Source organism: Streptopelia decaocto (genome assembly GCF_964273445.1).
Source record: "Streptopelia decaocto genome assembly, chromosome: 5".
In the NCBI taxonomy this organism is placed as follows: domain Eukaryota; kingdom Metazoa; phylum Chordata; class Aves; order Columbiformes; family Columbidae; genus Streptopelia; species Streptopelia decaocto.
The window spans coordinates 49350823-49371755 of NC_138659.1; the positions used below are offsets into that span (position 1 = coordinate 49350823).

Consider the following 20933-nt stretch of genomic DNA (forward strand, 5'->3'; position numbering starts at 1 on the left):
GCTAACAAAACTTATGCATCCTTTAGCATGACATTTATGTTAAAAGCTGTAGCTCAGAATCCCATTGGCAAAATGTAACAGTAAAACCCTCACAAGCTTTCCAACGTTTATTCTACATGTATGAGAAAAGAGGAGAAGCAGAATTACTGTGTCAGACAGACATTCCTGCTAAATCCACTGTGAGAACCCAAATCAGGGACATGTTTTTAGAGAACTAAGATGGCAAGTACTCTGTTAGAACTCCGGTTGAAGGTTTAGAAGTTTTCAAAGGGGTAAAGCCAGAGGTGTAGCTAGAGATACATGGAATATTTTTATTGTGCACAGTGATAGACAGGAATTTCAGTTAAAACACTGAAAGTTGTATGGCTATTTCAATGACCTTCAAATGCCCAAGTTATTTAGTCAGGAGGAGAATAGAGAAGAATATTTCACCACTCTCTGTTTAACAGCATGCTCTCATAAGCCACTACACCTTTTACTTTCATGTAGCACGGCAATTCATCCTTGTCCTGTACTACTTTCCTAGAGCAACACACACTGACCTTTAGGACAAGAACCAAAACAGCAAGAAAAGAAACCCTGGCAGAAAGAGTGGGGAAAGAGACCATAGCAAGCTGCACAGCACCAAGTACATCAACCTGACTAGCATGATGTACTCTAGTACCATTTTTTTTTCTCCTTCTATTTGTGCACGTTGGCCACACTGCCTCCAGAAATCCTTATGTTGCAAAATGCAAAGTTTTACATCTGCTATCATGCAACTCTGAAGAATACCAGACACGTGTTTAGACAATAGAGAAAAATGGTTGGGTAACAGCCACATGACAGAATGAGTAGTAGATAGAGCCAGAAAGCCTTTCAGCTGCTGAGCTGACGTGGCCAAACAGTTAAATAGGCAAAGGAAGGCATATGTGGATAAGAACACGTGATGAAGGGCAACATGCTACTGGAATTAACACAGAATCTGTTCCTCTTTAACACTCCATGTAACATCAACTGAGCATTTGAAAGCTACTTAAACAATCCTCCAAACCAAGCCTTAAAGCCCAACTACAGTGTTCCCTGGAAAGACAGATGCCAAAGGAATTACAGCACTCTCTTGTCTTAGATAAACACATTCCTGAGAAGCAAGAGGAATTTCAACCTCTTTCCCTAGTAACCAGTGGCAGCCTAACAGCAGAATTCAAGTAACAATTTTTTCCAGAGTACCCCTGAAATCAGAACTTCTGTAGGACTTGCCTAGCTTGCTTTTTGGAATGGGTTTTGTGAGCTGATACTAACAAATGAAGTAATTTTTATCCAACTTTTGAACAGGTCTTAGAGCTGAACAGTCTCCTAAAGTTGGATTTAAGTAACTCGCTATTATCTTCTTAGTATAGATTTTGTATGTAGTTCAATTATTTGAAGTTATGTTTAAAAGACAGCTGTGGCATATGTTATCATAGAGACTTCTATTTGCATCTGCTATAAATACAAGTTTTGTTTAAAAAAGATGGGATCTGGGGAAGTAAGCTACAGGAAAAGGGTTTTTTTCATCACCTTCTGACATGACACAAAAAGTAACCACTATAACTAAGAAGTTATTGGCCTTTAGGTTGAAAGCCATATACTAGAACACTCAACATGTATTTTCCCCAACTTGAAATACAGTTAAAAACTGTAGCTGAACCTGCATCAACTCTTAGTTGACTATAGTCTCAGAACCATTTAAAAAAAAAAAAAAAATTGAAGAGAAACCTACAACATTCGTTGCTTTAGTTTATTTTTCGGTCGTCCAATAGGTTTTGCATATCGTCGCCTTATTTGGGCAGCTTTCTCATGAAGCAGCTTTCTCCCTTTCTTCTTTGGTCTACAGACCTGGCAAATCCACATCCCTACATTAAAAACAAAAAAAAGTTTAATTGCACAAAGTTTATTTAATCTGTACTGCATGTGTCTCCGAAGATACATGCCAAGTACACAAGGTCAATAAATTATCTTATGAATAAGACACAGGGAAGGAGAAGTAGGCAGAGAAAAGCCATCTACTTCTACTCATACGTTGAAGTTTTTGAAAGCAAAGTGCTCATGGAAATGGTTAAAAAAGAATAAAAAATAAAATCACATAAAAGATTGCGAGCAAATGGGTTCTTGGAAGAATTTCTGTTCTAGCTTGTCCCTCCTTATACTACATAGGATCTTTCATCATATACAATTCAGACAGTGACAAAAAAAAATTACATGAGCATTACAAAGCAATCTTGGCTAGAGCACACTAAAGAAAATACCAGATCATACCTAGGTATGTTTGTTTTAATATGCAACAACTTGAATTTGGCATCCTTTTAATGTTAGGTGATCACATCTGAACACATTTATTATAGATAAGGCTGGGAATTTAGGGGGGATAGGGGTTGGGAGTTGGGGTGGGCAGAAATGGAAAAAGTATTCAGTGTAACTTTAAGATTAAATAGGGAAAGCCACAAAGATGTGAGAGCAGAAACGAAAGGTGCTATGTATCAGGATCTAGAGTATCTGAAGACACAGGTGTTTTCTCTGTTTTTTAAATTACTCTTAGGAAAGGCATGAAGAAGCAGGCTCTTTCACCGGCTCTAAGGATTTCTTTGTCAGTTTGTATACTCCAAACATTTTAACCGCCTTCGTAAAACTTCACCTTAAAGAAACTGGCCAACAGTGAACACATCTGGTCAACTGACCACAGATCTTTATGAACTCTGAGAAAAAAAAAATCTCAAAGAAAAATGAAAGTATTGGCTTTGACATGACTGAAGTCATACTGTTTACCAATGTAAAAACAATTTGCATGCTCAAGAGCTTTTTGTCATTTAATATGAGAAAAGACTGATGAAAGTATTTTCATCAAAAGGATTTTTAGTATCACCTTTTGGCATTCGGGAAAGTGGCGGGTCACAGCACTCCATGTGGAACCCTCTATCACAAGAGTCGCAAAAAAGCATGTTATCCTGAAGGGGGGTGGGAGAAAGGGAAGAGGGAAAAAAAAATACTTAATACAGCATTGCTTGAAGTTGTACATCAGTGATTTATATTTGCACATGTGCTAAGCATAGAGCTACAGGAAACAAAGAAGAGTCAGATAACAGTGCAACTTACTGCATTTTTGCCTTGGATCCTACATGCGCTGCATGTCTTGCATTCAATACACTGCCATCTTAAGGCCTTCACATTTGTTGTTAACTCTGGACAGAACTTCAAACATGATGGATGTCCTTAAAAAAAAAAAAAAAAAAAAAAAAAAGCTTGAGATGGATTCTCAGGTTCAGCAGAAGACAGCCACACAGCCAGCACCACCAGAACCTTGCAAACACCAGCTGTTCTGAAAACTTCGCAACAGATTATTTAACTCGTTCACTTCATACAAAGATAAAGAATAGCTACCATAAAACTAACTTATGAAGAGAGGTAGAAAGTTGACTTTATTCTCATTGACACCTGTGAATGGTCTACACGAGCACTTGAAATGGAATTTCTATTTTCGCTAGGTTATTCTCATACCACATTAAACTGCCATTGGTTCTGAAAAAAGTATTTTTACAAACTTGACCCCACTTCCCTTTCATAGCAGAGCAACAGAAACGGAGAAAATCTTTAGATAAAACCGTATTAGCTATTTTTCTGAATATATCAAGTATCTACCAGAGAAACTTAATAGTCAAACTAAATGCATTTTTTTGTTCCAACTTATTACTTAATTATATACGAAGAACAACTTCAGAGCAGTAAGAAGGAAAAAAAACACGAAGCAGGTAATGGGCATGAGAAACACCTACTGCAAAGGAAGATTTTAAATGGTAGGCAGTAGGGGAAGAGTAGCTGAACTGCAACCTCCCACAAAACTATATTTTATTCCCTGGCACAACTATCCTCTTTTCATGGCAGGCTAGAAGACCTACATGGCTTTTCCAATTAATAGAAGATATCAGACAACTGAACACATACAACACCTTGGGCAATACTGACAAGTGATTTTTCACATTGTCAACAACCTCAGAGTATACCATTAATACAGAAGAGATAAAAGCACTGCTAAACAGGAATGGATAAGCCTTCCCAGGGAAACAGGTTTTGCCATTGTTATATTCAAAGATTATCAAGAACATCAACCCACAAATTGTCAGAGGTAAGAATCCTTGGTGCCGTGTATCACTTATATGGCTGCAAGGATACGATGCACATGAAGGACGCTTTCTTCTCGCTGTCAGGGCCAGGATATGTGCTTTCTTCCTGGCAAAGGTCTAGTCATGCCAATTCAGACTTTCTCCATCCGCTGTTCCTCAGTTCAAAACTGAGCTAAACCACCACAAACAAGAATACAGGCTAATCCATGAGGATTTGCTATTTTTGTCTTCTAACAGACTGAGGCATGAATGGAAAAGATGACTGATGGAATGCAAAAGCCACTTCGATAAGTACGAATTTCAGCTTTTATTTCGTTTTATTGTATGTACCCAAGGCTTAACCCACTTTTTGTTAAACTTCAAAAGACAATGTAAATGGTATGAATACAGCATATTCTCAAAATAAAATGCAGGAATATATTGGTAAAGATCTATCAATAATAAATTAAAAGAGTAGTTTCAAAACCAAAGATATTGAGAAAACATTGCCACTTCATTCTTAGCATGCAATTTAAGATACATCAACAATTTTTTGCAGTTAAAACCAAGTATGAACTTAAAAGGGACTATTTTTCTTGAAAGTGACAAATATACTCTAATTGCATAGTTGAGTTCAATGCTTCACTGCTCCCTTCAATAAAGCTTAACAAGTCCCTCACTTAAAAAATAAAAAAAAAAAGAAATAAGAAAAAAACTCCCTAGAGTAGCCAATATTAATAATCAATATCTCAGAAAGACTTATTCCATCAAACATAACTTAACTAAATTAGCACATTAAAGTGTAATCATAAACCAATTACCTCCATACAAGTACATTTAATTCCAGTTATCTAGCCTTCACAGAAGTGATTTACTTCAAGAAGCAAGTAAGTTGTAGTTTAAATTGTTGATTTTAACTTGGCCTTAAGTAAATAACTGAGAAGTGTAACCATGAGAAACATTCATTCTCACTGGTTGGTAACTATGCATAGATTAGATGTAAATGGGTTACTTTATTTCTCTGTCATCTACCAACACAACATTTCTCATTCAGGCGATTATATAGCTTAATACAGTTGTTAATATCCTCAAGTGTTAAATTTTACTGTCAGACAAAAGTCAAAAAAAACCCCACTGGTATTAAAGAATCTTCCTGCAGGTCCAAGTCCCTGAGGCACAAATCACTAGAGGATGGAAGAGCATCAATGGGAATCACTGTGCACTTGCTATGTTCATTTCCCGTCTTTCCTGGGTATGCACTAGCACAGACAGCATAGTAGTTTTCGTATTTCAAAATACCATATGGTATTGTTCTTTGATAGCTGATAATACTTACACTCTTCATTTTGGACACAAACTGACATATCCCAAATAAAACAATAACAAGTAGAGGGTAATGCCTACCAGGCAAGAAGTGGTAATCAACACAACTTTCACTTTTAAAAGAGACTTTGTTTAACAAATTTCTGTAGTCAGTTAAATGAAGTCGCTGTGACCTTCAGTGATTTTACAGCTAGTTACTTGAAATTTGAAGGAGCTGAAGAGAGGAAGCATGCTTCTGGCTTCAAAATTTGCAGTATTTCAGGTCTAACTGATCTAAACTGAAATCAAGAACATACTGTCTTCTCCACATCCAGAAGCTGACACATCTGCCAAGCAGTTTTCAACACTTGATCAATCTCTCTAGTTTGTGAAGTGTTTCAGGCAGTTATTTCTGCTGGTTCAATCACTTGACTTTCTCGTAAATCTCAACAGCATCAATATTTTAATGTAGCACACAAGTTTAACAGCTTACTGGAAATTTGGACATTTGAAAGCTGGCAATTTCCACCAGGAATACATATAGGCTTGCTGTAAAGCTAAGCTATTAAAACTAAAGGCTTGAAAATTCATTCTTGTATGTCCCAGTCAGAAAAGGTTATGATTTGTGACATGTTGATTTTGCAGAAAAAGGTGAGATGAAGCCATTAGAACAGAACATCTCACTCCTTTGTGACTGAACGCAACTCATTTTAGCTGCTCACTTTAGTTTCCTTATAAATTTGGGCCTTGTTTATTCTCCAAATCATTTCACAAAACAAGCAGTCTTTTAAAAGAACAAGTATTATATCAGTGACAACAATTGTGCTAAATGAGTACAGTGCTAAATGAGATATGCTAATATCTCCATTTATCTTTGATACAAATTTTGAGAACTTACCTAAGATAATTCACATTAAAACCCCTTGTGTTCGATAACCTTTTAGGTAGAAAGCAGTATTACTTGGGGCGATTTATGCTATGAGCTGAGGGGATCAGTGCACCTATCTCAGACACGTAGTAGGCTTTTCTGCATGCAGGTTTCTCAGCTGTTCAGTTTATCCAGCTAGCCAACATCCTCCCACAGACAGCAATAATCAAGACAATTCACATATTCCTTCCTTCTTAGAGTTTCTCTAAGTCCCCTTTATAAAGCAATCTCAGCACAGTGTTTTCCAAACATTTTCTGTTCCTGTGCCTCTTGACCTGACTCTGATGTTTGTTGTTCTGCTCTCCAGCCTCCCCATACCCATCTTTGATGGGTAACCCTCTTGCCTTCTCAGCTTAACATACTATTTATTTGAAAGGACAGCACCCACAGGTGTTCTACTTATAGCTATTTTTTTTCCTCTTTTTAAAATATTTATTGTAGTTCCCCAGTACACTCAATTTTTCCATCCCCTTTCTAAAACTTCAACTTCCTTTTAAAAATCCGTCAGCAGCAGCTTTTTAGTTGCTTCTGCACCTCTCGATTGGGAAAATGGAAGTAGAGTTCGATTCCAGTTCTCAAGCATATTGATTTTTCAATATCAAAAGGGAAATAAACAAAAGGTAGTGGGATGGGGGAAAAAGTTATGTTTGCTTTCATAGTAGGATTTGTTTTCTCACATCCAACATCTTTCCACTTACTCCTTTAGAAAATGCCCAGTGTATTCCATTTCCACTGCCCAAATAAATTATCCTCCCAAATACTACAAAATAAGAGTAATATCAATGAAATGTGCCGATATCTGGATGGTTTCTGCTTTCAGAATACAGCATTACCTGAAGAGACACAAGCAACTGACAGAAAAACAAAGCAGATATGCCAGTAGTGGGCACTGCAATTTAATCTCTGATCAACTCAACAATTTGCTTGCTGTGCACAACATGCAATTTCTTTTATGCTTGTTAGACAGCAATACCAGCTTTGAGATACACTACAATGTGCAAAATTACAAATCCAATTACAATAAACCTTCACTTGAGTGAGGTTTTGTTATTTATAAGTTGCACTGAGATTGTGGGTTTTTTTTTAGTCAGGCGTCAGTAGCTAAAGTTTAATGATCCAGCAATCTGATTGGCAGTCTCAACATTTAATTCTTTATATCTAATACATCTCAGGAACTAATTAAAGATAATTTAGTCTTAATGAGGCAAAGAGAATGTATCAGTGTTAATTCAAATGGATCCACGAAAGTCAAGACTTCCAGTTCTAAAGTGTCTTAGACCTACCAGGGGATTATTACACAACCAAAGAGTAGCTGATACCTAAGCTTAGCTGATTAATGTAAACTCTGCATACCACAGAATCACTGAATTGTTTTGGTTGGAAAAGACCTTTAAGATCATCAAATCCAACCAGAATCTAACCAGCACAAAATCCTACTGAAATTCCTAATATTAGAATACAGATCTGAAAATACAGGAAACCTGTAGACCATTAAAGGAAGACAGGTTAATATCTATGGAGTTCGGTTTTGCATACTGGGGTGAAAAAAAGCCACTTCCTTACTTCACTGTTTAATCACTTGCTTAAATACACTAAAACATACACTAGCTATAATAAAAAGAATCTGTCCAGGGCGACAGATTCAGAAGCACGCGATCAAAAGCATATCCTGATTAACTGAAAACACATTTTTGATCCACACTGTTTTGTTGTTACTCAAGTACTTATGTAGCTATCACAGTACACCAGACAGACTATCTTCAGCACACTTACAGAATGATGACACACATGGACTCTGAATTCAAAGACACCAAAACAATACTTTCACTTGCAGCTTTCTCAAAAGCAGGGCTGGCTTATGCAGACTGTGTCACTTCTCATTTCCTTCCTAAGCACTTCTCTCTTCTTCATTCTGGCACAGAAGTTGGTATGGCTGTGCGGTGAACTGGACTGGGGAACAGACCAAACTTCTTGTCTTTCAACTACATTTACGCCTCAAGCCAGTTTAGATGCAACCAGGTGCCAGCACAGAGGGGTAGCGCTAAGCAGCTGCATGTTGCAGCCTGTGACTTTAAACAGCGCTGCAATTTTGTCTTTGAGCTGGGATGAGAAGTTCTGCAGCGCAAAGCTTCACCACAAGTACTTCCCAATCCAGCTGTAAGCCTATGGGGGCAAAAGCTTTTTACTGGTACAGCTAAACAAAAGCAGTCCACTCAACTGACAAACTATACTGGCCAAATAACTCCTCTTCCATCATAAAGCTATTTTCTACAGGGGATTTCTTCAAAATAGCTAAACTGATCAGAGGATTTTAATATCCTGAACTCTACAGCTGCACTGGGGAAAGCTTTATGGCATAGAATTGTTAAAGACATTTGCCCAAGTTTCTCAACCAAATCCCTCTGTGAATCAGGAATAACTCAGGCCAAAACCACATTTGGTATCAACCATGCACAAGCACTGCACAAAGGAACAGCGTGCTACAGTATTTCATTTTCAAAATTAACCTAGTTGCTCACTTCAAGGGACGAACTTGCATTCACAACAGCCACGTGGAGTCTGCAAGAGCTACTGCAACACACAGGAGCACCGTACCTATCATCAGTAGAGTCACTATCTTGTGCCTGACAAGTAACAGGTACCTAACAACTTCAGCATGTTTTATAAAAATTGAACTGGATACACAAAATAAGCAACAGCACAGATTGCTACACAGTCTTTATTATTATGATTATTCCTCAGCTTCTGAAATGTTGTAAATCTGTGCAAGCAAATTCTTTATCATCATTTGATGCCACAAAGCAAAACTGAGCTTTCAGATAAAACGTGGATCCCAAACAATAACAGAAGTCTTATATTTTACAAGTGTGGTTTTCCTATTAATTTCCTCAGCAGATCTATACTTTTGGCATAAAGATGAATTCACACCTCTCATTTGTAGTTATCCAGATGACAAAACTGGGGGGGAAGAGAATTCTTCCATCCCCGCTTTGTTTCAGTTCTCAATCTACGTCCAGAGAGAGGATGGAGAGGATGACACTCAGAAGTTTAAAATACTTTCAATACCTTAAAAACAGACTTAAACATTTTTAGTATCAGTAAATTCTGCCAACTTACCACTGCTGCCACAGTCTGCACAAGACAACAGCTCTTCTGGCTTTTTTTCACGATTTGATTCCTTTGTTCCCAAACAAAAGCTACATATCGGGATGGGATCAGCTCGTGGCTAGATTTAAAAATAAATAGAGTTAGCTAGCAAAACAAAACAAAACAATAACAAAAAAGCAAGCCTTTCTCAGTGGTCTGTTCTTTGATTTTTACCTGACATTTTTTGTACCAATTTGTATTCGTATTAATTTCCAATAAAGTGTCCATTTTACTAATTTTGGAATAATGAAGTTTATTATGTTAACGTATTATGGGCCAACTTAACATTTCTGAAATAAGCAATCTTGTGTACTAATCTACGTAAACATCTCCAGTACAAGATTAGTATTAACAAAAAGGAGGAAAAATTAGAACTTAGGACACCATACTCGAACACACAGTTTCAGCTGCAGAATACAATCACTTGTTCTTCAAATGCAATTGTGCTCAAAGATGAAGATGCAAACTGGCCTTCATTAGAGATTAATATAGTTTATTTCCACAAGAAAAACAGTAATTTTTATAGAAACTCTCAAATTTAAGACCTATTTTATTACTTTCCCATGCAATACAACACACATCTCCCACTGAAACTACCATTTCAGGGTAAAAACACTGGATTCAACAAATCAACAGTTATTCATTCCAGTCTGAGTCCCATCAGCCACGCCACACTATCAGAATTTAAAAGCCACACAAATTTTTTAATGTCTGGAAGCAATATACAGACGTTTTCAGAGAAAGTCTTAAGAACTAATACAAATTTACTTCTTGATCTTCCTAATCTGCATTGTGACAAACTACCAGAGATTAAATACTCCAAAACAGTTTCTGCAGTAAATTTGAGAGATTTAATGAAACTACTTACTTGCATCATCCAAAGCATGCATGTATTAATGCCAACACAGAAGTATTTGTAAACAGATCTGTAACAAATAAAATGACGAGCAACTATTTCTTCGAGTGGGATACTCAAATGCTAGAGTACCTTCCCAGACTGGCTGCTAGCAGCTACTATCACAGCAACACAAAAATTAAAATAGTTTGTTTTGCAAATTCATAGCTTCCAGATTTAGCTAAGCGATGCTGTTAGTTTTATACATCAAAGTAATTATTTGTTGTTTCCACCTTCAATGTGTACATTTCCACTTTACACCACAATACTTGGAAAGCTGACAGACTATCTTCACTTGATCAATGAATCTGTATTCCATTACAGCTCTGAGAAGTGTGGAATGCCTGTTTTTAAGCGTATTCTTGAAAAGGTATCAGTTGTGTGTAGATACGCCCTATACCTCAACACAACACAGAAATACTGAAATGGGGTTCGTATTATCGAGCTTTAGGATGGTCTTAAATCAAGTAGCAGATTCCAAAGAATTCTGGCACCAGTAAGATAAAGTTGTCCTACCCAGCCAGCAGGAGCACGGACACCCTCTCCTACAGCCACTTCCACATACGCATACCCTGAGGCATAGCACTTTTTCTGAAAGCTTAGTCCTCAGATCTGCTCACTGCTCATCTCTTCACAATTATTATAATAATTATCAGAATACTAACATGTATACCCCAAAGAATATACGTAAAAGATTACCAGAGCCAAAGACTATTCCTAAGCATGGAGATGTCAGTTCTCCTCCATAAACTACAGAAGGGAACCACAACATTATCTTCTTACAACTGATAGAAACAAGCATCATCTGTGGTCCTTACTAAGACCTCTTTTAATGATTATATGGATAGCCGAAATATTAAATTGCTACCTGGACAAAAATAATTATCGACATTATAAAACTGGCAAAATTCAAATTTAGTCATGTTTAAAAAAAAACAACCCACAAAAACAAACAAAAAACCCACCAATAAACTTATTGATATTCTTTGTTTTGGCAGGATGGCATTGAATGAGAACAGTAATCCTACAGGTAGGAAAGGATATATCAATTACCTGCAAAATTTTTCACTTGCAAGTTAAAAACAACACATAAAAATTAAAAAAAAAAAAGTTGGGTTACTATTCTTTACAGTAACATGTTATAATTCAACAGCTCTGTTTCATTATTAGACATTTAAAGAGTTTGGTTTTGGAGCAAAATGCTATTAACAAAAAAATACATATACTGCACCAATAATCACAGCAGAAAACTGGTCCAGAGCTATCCAAACACAACTGTTCATTTGCAGCATCTTGTGGACATTTCTTAACTGCTACTTAAAGTTTAATTCAGATAATTTAAAAAGAAAGATTATTCTTTTAGTGGAATCCAGTAAAAATCTCCTCTTGGCAACTGCACCATTCTCCTTCCCTTTGATATAACAGTGCTTTAGCCATTTCAGAAAGGCTCGTTCTGATAAATAATTTACAAGACATCACATATCATTCATGTAATGAAACAAATCCAAGTCTACAATCTCATTTATCTTTCCAAGATTTTTTTTCCTGCTCTAGGAAAAGACATGGCCATTAGCCAACATTCATTTACTTCCCTATTTCAGAACACGTCACCCCCACCTTTTTTTTTTCCTTTTTTTTCTTTTTTTTTTAACTAAAGGTAAAATAAAGGACAAAGGTTGTTGGCAGTTCAGGGATACAAAGACTGATGTTCCTAGACCAAACCTAATAATAGAGAGCTTGCAAATCCTAGCACTTCACACTTAAGTTTTGAAGAAACTTACAGGCTCCAGTGTATTTTTGAAGCCATTTACATTAACAGTTGTATTATTGAGTCTGATCTCTGAGCTACTGGAAGTTAAGAATACACACATTCTTGTCAGCACAGTGAACAAAATATAGTTTCATTTGCTTTAGCCTACACAGTCAAAGCAAAACCATATTCATACTGGTAGTATTATTTCTGGCTCACAACTGTCTCAATTAGGATAAACTAAGTGAAGTTTGTTATGATACTATGAGGTTTTTGTTTGGTGTTTGTTTTGGCTTTTTGTTTCTGTTCTGTTTTTTCAGTAGGTCAGAATATAATCCAAACAGAAATGCATCTCCTGCCTGTCTCTCTTTTCTTAATCGCTACTTTCTCTTCTAAAATATAGCAATCAAGTATCATTATCCTCTAAAAAACAATGATTAATCATGAGGAAGGTTAATTCCAACTCATCTCTTACAGGAATTGGTTTGGCCAGTTATTCCACACTGCAATATTTTATACCAGATGAATCAGTAATATTTTGCCTGTTAGTCAACCTCAGTTTAAAAGGAAAATTACTTTTTCATCTAATATTTAATAACTACATTAATAATTGTGTTACAGAAACTTTCAGAAATATGGTGTCTGCTCTGTCACTGAAGATAGGCCTGAATAATGCTTATCCACTAATGTACTATTATTTCTTCAGAGCTAATAGGCTGAGAAGAATTTTTTGTTCCTTTAAATTTAGGAAAAAGGTAAATTACAACTTCCAAAAACGTTCAGTTTTCTAGGGCACTAGAAGTTGTACATCCAAATTTAAAAGGCTGCTATGTTTTTCTGCATTTCCAATTGCAGCAGGGGCAAATTTCCAGAAAATTCATACACTGTGCCAACATGTAGTTGCATTCAGAAACTGAAGCTTCGCAAAAAGTAGTCAGGCAGTAAATTCTGCCCCCCCAACCTTTTTTTTAATATATTGTATACCATAAAGCAATAATAGACCAGCAACTCAGCACCTCTAAACAGGTGGGGTTTTTTTTTATTTTACTTTCCAATTGGAAACTGAACAATACTTATATAAGCATCATACATCCAACTGTCAATCAATCACATATTCAACCACCACAGTCCATCAGTCCTCTAAATAACGTTAAAACCAAGTACCATATCACAGTATTTTTACTGACATCAGTAATTTTGACTCAGAAATCCTTGTGATGCACACACTGTGATCATCTGCCCAATTTCACATTCTTCGCTTCCTACAATAAGTAGGAAAGGAAGGATGATGCTGTAAAATTCAGTATATAAATTTCTCGAAAACATACAAGTTCTAAGCAGGTTATATTACTTTACACTAATGAACAAATTATGAGAGTTTGGTAGGAGATACTTATTTAATCCTGCTACACATGTAGTACAAATGTTAAACCAGGCATTATTTTTAACATTCACCATAGGAAGTCTCAAATGTATCCCCCTTTCCCTTCAGGCAAAAATGCAGAGGCAAAATTATTCCTATAAACAACCACCGACTGCAGCTGATCAGAACACCGTCATAAAAGCTGTGTGAACCAGAAAAGCTATGCAGGTACATTTTCAAGAGCCTCGCTTATTAGGAGTATCACAGCCTATTTAGCAGGCCCCAGTCAGTGTCTCCACTTTAGGCATTGTATAAATCCTTGCTCTGATATCATGAACACCATCTTTCTAAAAAGGGCACTAACAAGATGAAGGGAGAAGCAAGGTCTGCAGCTCTGTTACTACCAAAAGAAATCTGGTATACCATACACACTGATTTTTTATTTTTTTTTTTATTTTTTTTTTTTATTTTTTTTGTGCTGCATAGAAGACCCCACAAACCAACCAAAACTATCAGAACAACTATCACATTCAAGTGCCTGTCATTAACTATCTGGAGAGAAAGACTGAAGATCACCAGATGGTCAAGTTTGAAAGCAACTGCCTTTCATCAGGAGGGCAATGGAAACCAACCAATCATTTCATCTCAGTTTGCCTACATATGCTCAACCTGAGCGATGGGAGAAGGAAGATTTCTGAGACTGCACGTTGGTCCAAGAGGTGAGGTGGAAAAGTACAGCATCACGGCTCATCCTCTGGTATGCCTTTGACACAGCGTAGGAAAAGGAAGGACAAGCAACCACCCACATAACAAAGGAAAAGAGAAAATGCGTGAGTGACATCATTCACCATAAAGAATCTAAAATATCATCCAACTTTAACACCTGCCAGTGCAGAAAGAACAGGGAATTAAAGAGCAGAGATTAGTGCTTCCAGATGTGTTACTGTAGCTATTAGAAAAAAAAAAAAAAAAAAAAAGGTGGGGGCAGCGGGGAAAGGCACAGACTACCCAAGGAATACTGTGAGGTTTTCACAGCAACCCCATGTCTACAGCCTGACAAAAACTCCATTACAGAATTATAGCACTAAAGATGTCAATGGAGCATTGAATGCTCCCAGCATCCTTACCTTGAAAAGTTCAGGTTCCTCCCCCACACCCCAAACCCCATTTTAGAATCAGCACATTTCATAACATCATTTTAAAGTCATTTTAGACAATAATTGTTTGCAATTATCCTAACACTAAAGACTGTTTTTCACTAAGTTATACAAATGTGTGTACAGTAAATTTTTATTATGGCTTCATCATTTCAGTTGCTTCAGAAAATAACAAGAAAAAACACGTTTGGTAAGTTTGTGCTAGAGATAAAGACTGACAATAATGCAAAATACTGGTAGTGGTGACTTAAGTGTTTTGTCATTCATTTAAAAACAAACAAAACAAACAAAAACAACTACCACCACCACCACACAAACAAACCCACAACACACACAAAACCACACCACCCAAACATCAGTTTCAACAATTTAACTGAAACTGAAGTAATTTATGCAACCATTAAATGATTTTATTTATTTTAATGAATCATAGCTATCTATTCTGAGAACCTAACAAGCTTTGCCACTGCATGAAATGAATCCTTGGTAAAAATTCAGCCAGACTTTTATTACCTTATGTCAGAATTTGTCTCAAAACTCTGGCACAAAATAACAGTTTTTTTCCTAATGTAGTTTCTGTGCTTGCGGAATTTACAAGCTCATCTGACTACAATTATAATTCCCATGAAATTCTTAAGGCATTTAGCATGTTCTAACATCCCACTCCCCAAAATGTCACATTGTTAAGTCCTGAAAAAAAAAAATCTTATTTTTGAGTATGCAAAGTAACCCACAACTATAAATCCCACTGAAAGCAAGGAGATTACTATTTGCATTGCTATAGCACTCTGAGGCTTTAAACAGATTGTCTGAAAAGTGTTAGGCATTAGCTGGGTACACACAATTACAGTTTTAGATGTTAGTCTCATTAAATGTTACATACACATTAAAAGAAATTAAAAGTTTCACATACACTCCCAAGGAATTTAAGTTGGAACACTAAACCAAAAAACCTCAACTGTTCACATTTGCAACTGTCTCTCAATGCCTTTTCATAAACACATCAACATCATCTGACAAGCTGCTGGAAGACACATCCTTATGTATGGTACACAAATATCAACTCTCTAGTATCCTATGAATAGAAACAGCATGCAAGTCATTTCAGGTTTAACAGGACAGCGAGGCAAATTTTAATAAAAATGGCAACTGCCATGACCTTCACTGGGGATACACTGTTCTGGTCCCAATCTTTACCCTACTTCAATTACTCAACTATTTACAGCCCTAGGAAGGCCAGAAGCAGCGAGCTTCCTTTCTCAGAACTCCTACACTTTCACAAAGCACCTTCATGGGCTGCCTTTTTTTTTTTTTTTTTGAGAGGGGGAGAATCATCATATCACAGTTTGAAAAACAGAAGAAGTCTTTGAACAAGAAGTACCACCAGTAGCATCTCTAAATACTGTTTTTCAAAAAAGTACTTTCAATTGCAATTCTGCTACTGCACCCATTCTGTTGGTAAAAAAAAAAAAAAAAAATTAAAAAAATCAAGTTTACTGTCTGGAACTGAAAAAATCCATCATGTTTCAGGAACTAGATACTGTAAATTAAGTTAAACTTTAATGTTTTTTAAAACGACTTCTTCATGACAACTGTCCAGTAGATCCCATATTAGCTTTATAGTACCTCGCAAGTATCACATGGTTAAGAGTACACACTAACTCAAATGATGGTAAAAACATGTTGACCAGCTATCACTGCAGAAGTGTGAAAACATTAGACTTGTTAAAAACCTTAATGTAGCACCTATACATTCAGAGAGCACAACGCAAAAGCCAGCGCAACAGCAGTTCCAAGAAAAAGATGACACTTCATGTTGTCAAATTCTTTTATTACACCTTTAAGTCAATAAATTACATGAACAGGGTGTGTTGAGGAAGAACTATAGTCTGAAGCTTCTCCTCTTGTAGCAAAAGAATATCTTCACTGCTAGAATACAGGTTTGTGTTCTCTTCTGCCCTATAAAACTCCAGTTTCCTTACTACACAATGGCATCCTGTGAGGGCACACATACAAAGACTATCTCTCATATAATGTTCTTAAATCATCATCTTGAAAACTGAAAATTCTCACTTCCATCCTGCACTCCTCATAAGGTGGGAAACTCCTGGAAGTGCATCCAAATTGACTTATTTCTCCAGGTAACAGCAGGAAGGGGAGCACTCTCCCACCTCAGCCCATTAAGGGAACTGTGGTTCCTCAAACAGGCCTAAGAACTCTCTTCAGCTGAGCACACTAGTTCCCTTGCGAACCTGAGCTGACATGTGCAGAGCATACAATGTTATTCCTAGATCTTTTGTTGTTCTTCACCTAATAATTCCAAGTAATATCCTTAAAACAACTTTTCCTTTTTAAAACCAAGAAGTGTAAACCCAAAAATCTTGCTGTTTCCTTCCCACCCTGAAAAATATGGCAAAGGCTACAATGCAGACTTCTATGCTTAGAAATTTATATCCCAGAGAATTTTGACTAGCTCTTATAGGAAAACATATCATGTACCTCCCTGGACATGATGTGTCCCACTTGAACACAGCTCCCCACATCACTTTGTGTGCCTTCATATTAACCTCAGCAGTCTGCAAGCAACACTACAGCTGATGGAACTGAACAGACAAAAAGTTAACCTGCATCTTCATAAACAAGCACTGTCATGAGGAAGACACATAAACCAGTACACACTACTAGATACTTTTCTGAATACCATTTCTATTTTTATGTTATGGAAAGGAACACTCCTGCTCCCTCTTCCAAACCGGGAAATAATACAACCTATAACAGGGGATCTCACAACAATTACTGCTTAGAAAACAGAATGCAGCTTCAGGCTTCAAACACCTGTTTTCCTTGCAAAAGACAATATAATTCTATTTCAAGTTACACTGTTGTTGTTTCATATAGTAGTACAAGGTATTAGAAACAAAACTAATTTAAATTTATTAAAGTTGCTTCCATTGTATTCAAGAAACAATCAAAGATTAGTGCTCTCCATAGTGAATATTGCTCACCATGCATGGAAGAAGAAACTCCAATCAAAAAAGCTATGAAAACCCCACAGAAACACACATGCACACACAGGTACCTCTTCTAGAAAGGGTTTTATTCATTTTCCCCAGTCTTCTTAATTAACTTCAACATATGCCAAACTGCATTCATGTTTTGTTTGCAGTTCATATCCACTGAAAATTTTGAAAATCCACTTTCTGTTGAAAAATTACTACCAAAAGCACAGGATACATCTGGAGAAGGGTGCAAAGCAGAAGCTCAAAAGTACAGATAAATCTCCCAGTCCCCTGGAGGCCCAGCTTTCATTTTTAACAGAATCAATCTAAAGCCTTTACACTTACAGAGGGGAAGCTTTCAAACCACAATGCAAGTTTAATAGACACACAAGACTATTGTAGACAGCTGAAAACCAACACTTTTGGTATGTGCAGACCCTGCTATCATTTCAAAAGTTACCGAAGTTAGACACTTTACTCATTTAAACCGTATCTCTTCTGTGATTTTTGTTACTTCATATGGTAGTACTACAAGACTAAAAAGGCTCTTTCCTCCTGAATGAGGGGGAATTTGTTATTTGACATGTGTGTTTCCTGCTTTGGTCCTGCACCTGGGAATAAACAATTAAAAAAAATTATTTGCCTTTCCACTATTTCAAGTCTTATATAATAGTTCTATTTAAAAGGCTATTAATATAACTGGGCTATGAAGAAGGCCATCCACAAGTCCCTTCTGCATTCTCTGTTGTAAGATTACAGTCCAAGTACAGATCTTGCCACCAAGGGGTACTTACACTTACCAGCCATGTTATAAATAGCTCAAGCTGTAAATACATCCTATATACAATGAAGTTTTCTAGTTGCATCTCCCTGTAATTCTGATGTCCATCATCTACACAGTGCAAATCTAACCATGGGCCAAGCAGTCTTCAGACGTACTGAAACTGCCTCTTCAGTGGTTTTGAATTTAAAAGATCAAGGGGAGGGGGCAAGTTAGTTTAGTACTTTTCAGCTAGGCTATTGATAGCTGCGGCAATAAATTATCTTCAGGAATACACGTTTGCAAGTTTATCTAACAGATGAGACTGAAAAGACTGCGCACCATCAGTACTGCATGTAGACACTGCTTCACAATTCCACATTCAACTACTATGGGTTCGCTCCCTTTCACCTTCTGCAAGGTACCCTTGGGGAATTAATTCAAAACATATTTTTAAGTGAAGATTTTATATAAGGCTAACTCGGGTCCATTTTCTTTATATCTAAGATGTAAAAAAATGATGTCTTCAGAAGGGATAGCTCAGTAACAGAACAGCGCCAAAACTTCTTTCTTTTTCCAACTCCAAATGTCATCCTTTCTTTTCCCTTGCTTACTATGAAAACAACAAGTGGTTCAAAATCTACATATCCTGAACTTCAGTTTCTGGATAAATATTTTTAGTTAGTTAGTTAGCTTTTAAATTAAACTCTTCAATCTGGCACATAGCATACCTAAGTGTACCAAGAGGCTTGTTTTTCCTCATTCCCTCTCCGAAGTAGTCCATTGACTCCCACAGATCAAAGTGAAATCGCTACTACAGATCCAATCAAGCAAATTATACCTGAAGTCGCATTACTCCTTACATAGCAATCATTAGCCAAAGTATGAGGTCATCTTCCAAGTGACACCTTTGCTTTTTATGTAGTTAAAATTCTTTTTCCGAAGTAATACAAGTTTTCACTCTTCACACCTCCCTTAAAACTCACTCGTTTAAATCCATCCAGACTTCTTAAAAGCATCACACCTTTCCCTTATTCACCCACACAGCGAGAGTAAAATGATGCACTTAAGCCTTAGAACAATGACCTATCACTATCATCCTCATCATTACTTCATCTTCTGTATCATCAAGCACAATGCCATCCTTGTGTCTGACAACATGTTGTTAAAAACAAGCAGTATCCACATCATAAGTACATCAACCTTCCAAGAATCTTACCTTAATTACACTCCTAGGTCTCCATTCAGAACTAAACTTAATTACATAAATACCTAGGTTTCTACAATCCTGCTCATTTCTTGCTGCTTATTTTCACCCTTCCTTCATGTATCTCACTTTCATCATATGCTGCCACTTCCAAACTTTTTGGCATGGAATCCACTGGTTTTTGTCACAGGTACATACAGTTGTTTGAATGGGATTGCATTTCCTAACTTCAAATTCTACCTGTTACCTCAATGCAACTAGGATGAAGCAGGTTCCACACATCATCACGAGCAGGCAAACAGTGGTGCAATTCACAGACTGATCCCATGAGTACGTCAATTTTTTCATTCTTTAGGGATATGTATTGCTTTTAAGCAGATTAAATAAACTCCAGTTCATTGCCATATTATTATGTTTATTCAGATGTTTGTATATATGTATTTTTACTCATAACTTATTATCAAAGCCATCCCTACATCATTGTGTAAAATATGTTTGCAGTGTGGCACAGGGTAATTATTAGTTGTCTTGATGCTAATTGCTCAGGGAAAATGTTTAATCACATATTAAATTGATCATATGCATATTTCATTTAGTTTACTCTTTGGGGCAAGTTTACTCTTAGCACTATCTAGATCTGAGTAGTACTGTACTAAAAACACAAGTAGATATTCGTGAGAGTGAGCCAGTGTTTGAAATGCAATCTTTAACAACACAACCACAGCCCCATTCTACTTCAAGATAAAGCAGCTGAATTTCTGCACAAAGCCAAGAAATACCCTGCCTAGTTGCCCTATATATGTGAATGGAAAAATATTAGGACCAAAATGGAATTATTAAGGCTGCAAATTCTAGAACCTGATATGGCATTACAAGAGAACTATTTCTTTATATTTTTTCCACCGATGCGATTATGAAATGGAAGCTTTAAATAAAGATAATCATGTTTTGGTTTTGTTCTGTGATTTTGTGTGTGTTGGTTTTTGGCTTTTTTTAAAGGATTTAGTTTAACACCGGCATGTAATTCAACACCATTTCTGCTTGAACCATTACTTTAAGAGCAGATGTAACACAAATGATGTCAGTGTAAACACCACAGTCACTTCTCTTACCAGGGCCCAAGTGGTAGAGAACTAACATGGCTAAACATTTATATTCCTATGGGCAACAAGTGACAGCAGCCAGGACACTGACCTTTCTGTTGCTGAGTCACTGGTTTTTATTTTGTAAAAACACCAGCACTAAGATACTACTGTACAAGCTGAACTACAGAGCTGTTTCATTTTTCATTTATATATTTTTAAATGAAG

General features: G+C 36.6%; 1 protein-coding gene across 9 annotated transcripts in view; it reads right to left on the bottom strand.

Moving 5' to 3' along the window:
- Positions 1–20933, bottom strand: part of KAT6B (lysine acetyltransferase 6B) — a 105700-nt gene that overhangs the window by 45316 nt on the left and 39451 nt on the right. For 7 of the 9 annotated variants that reach the window (XM_082053454.1, XM_082053461.1, XM_082053459.1 and 4 more), the window contains exons 3-6: positions 9463–9571; positions 3112–3227; positions 2882–2963; positions 1742–1874 (exon numbers count right to left, since the gene is read on the bottom strand). In XM_082053454.1, coding sequence (XP_081909580.1) covers positions 1742–1874; positions 2882–2963; positions 3112–3227; positions 9463–9571 — 440 coding nt within the window. The remainder of the gene's footprint in view (positions 1–1741; positions 1875–2881; positions 2964–3111; positions 3228–9462; positions 9572–20933) is intronic. The other 2 variants (XM_082053460.1, XM_082053462.1) reach the window with 2 other exon arrangements.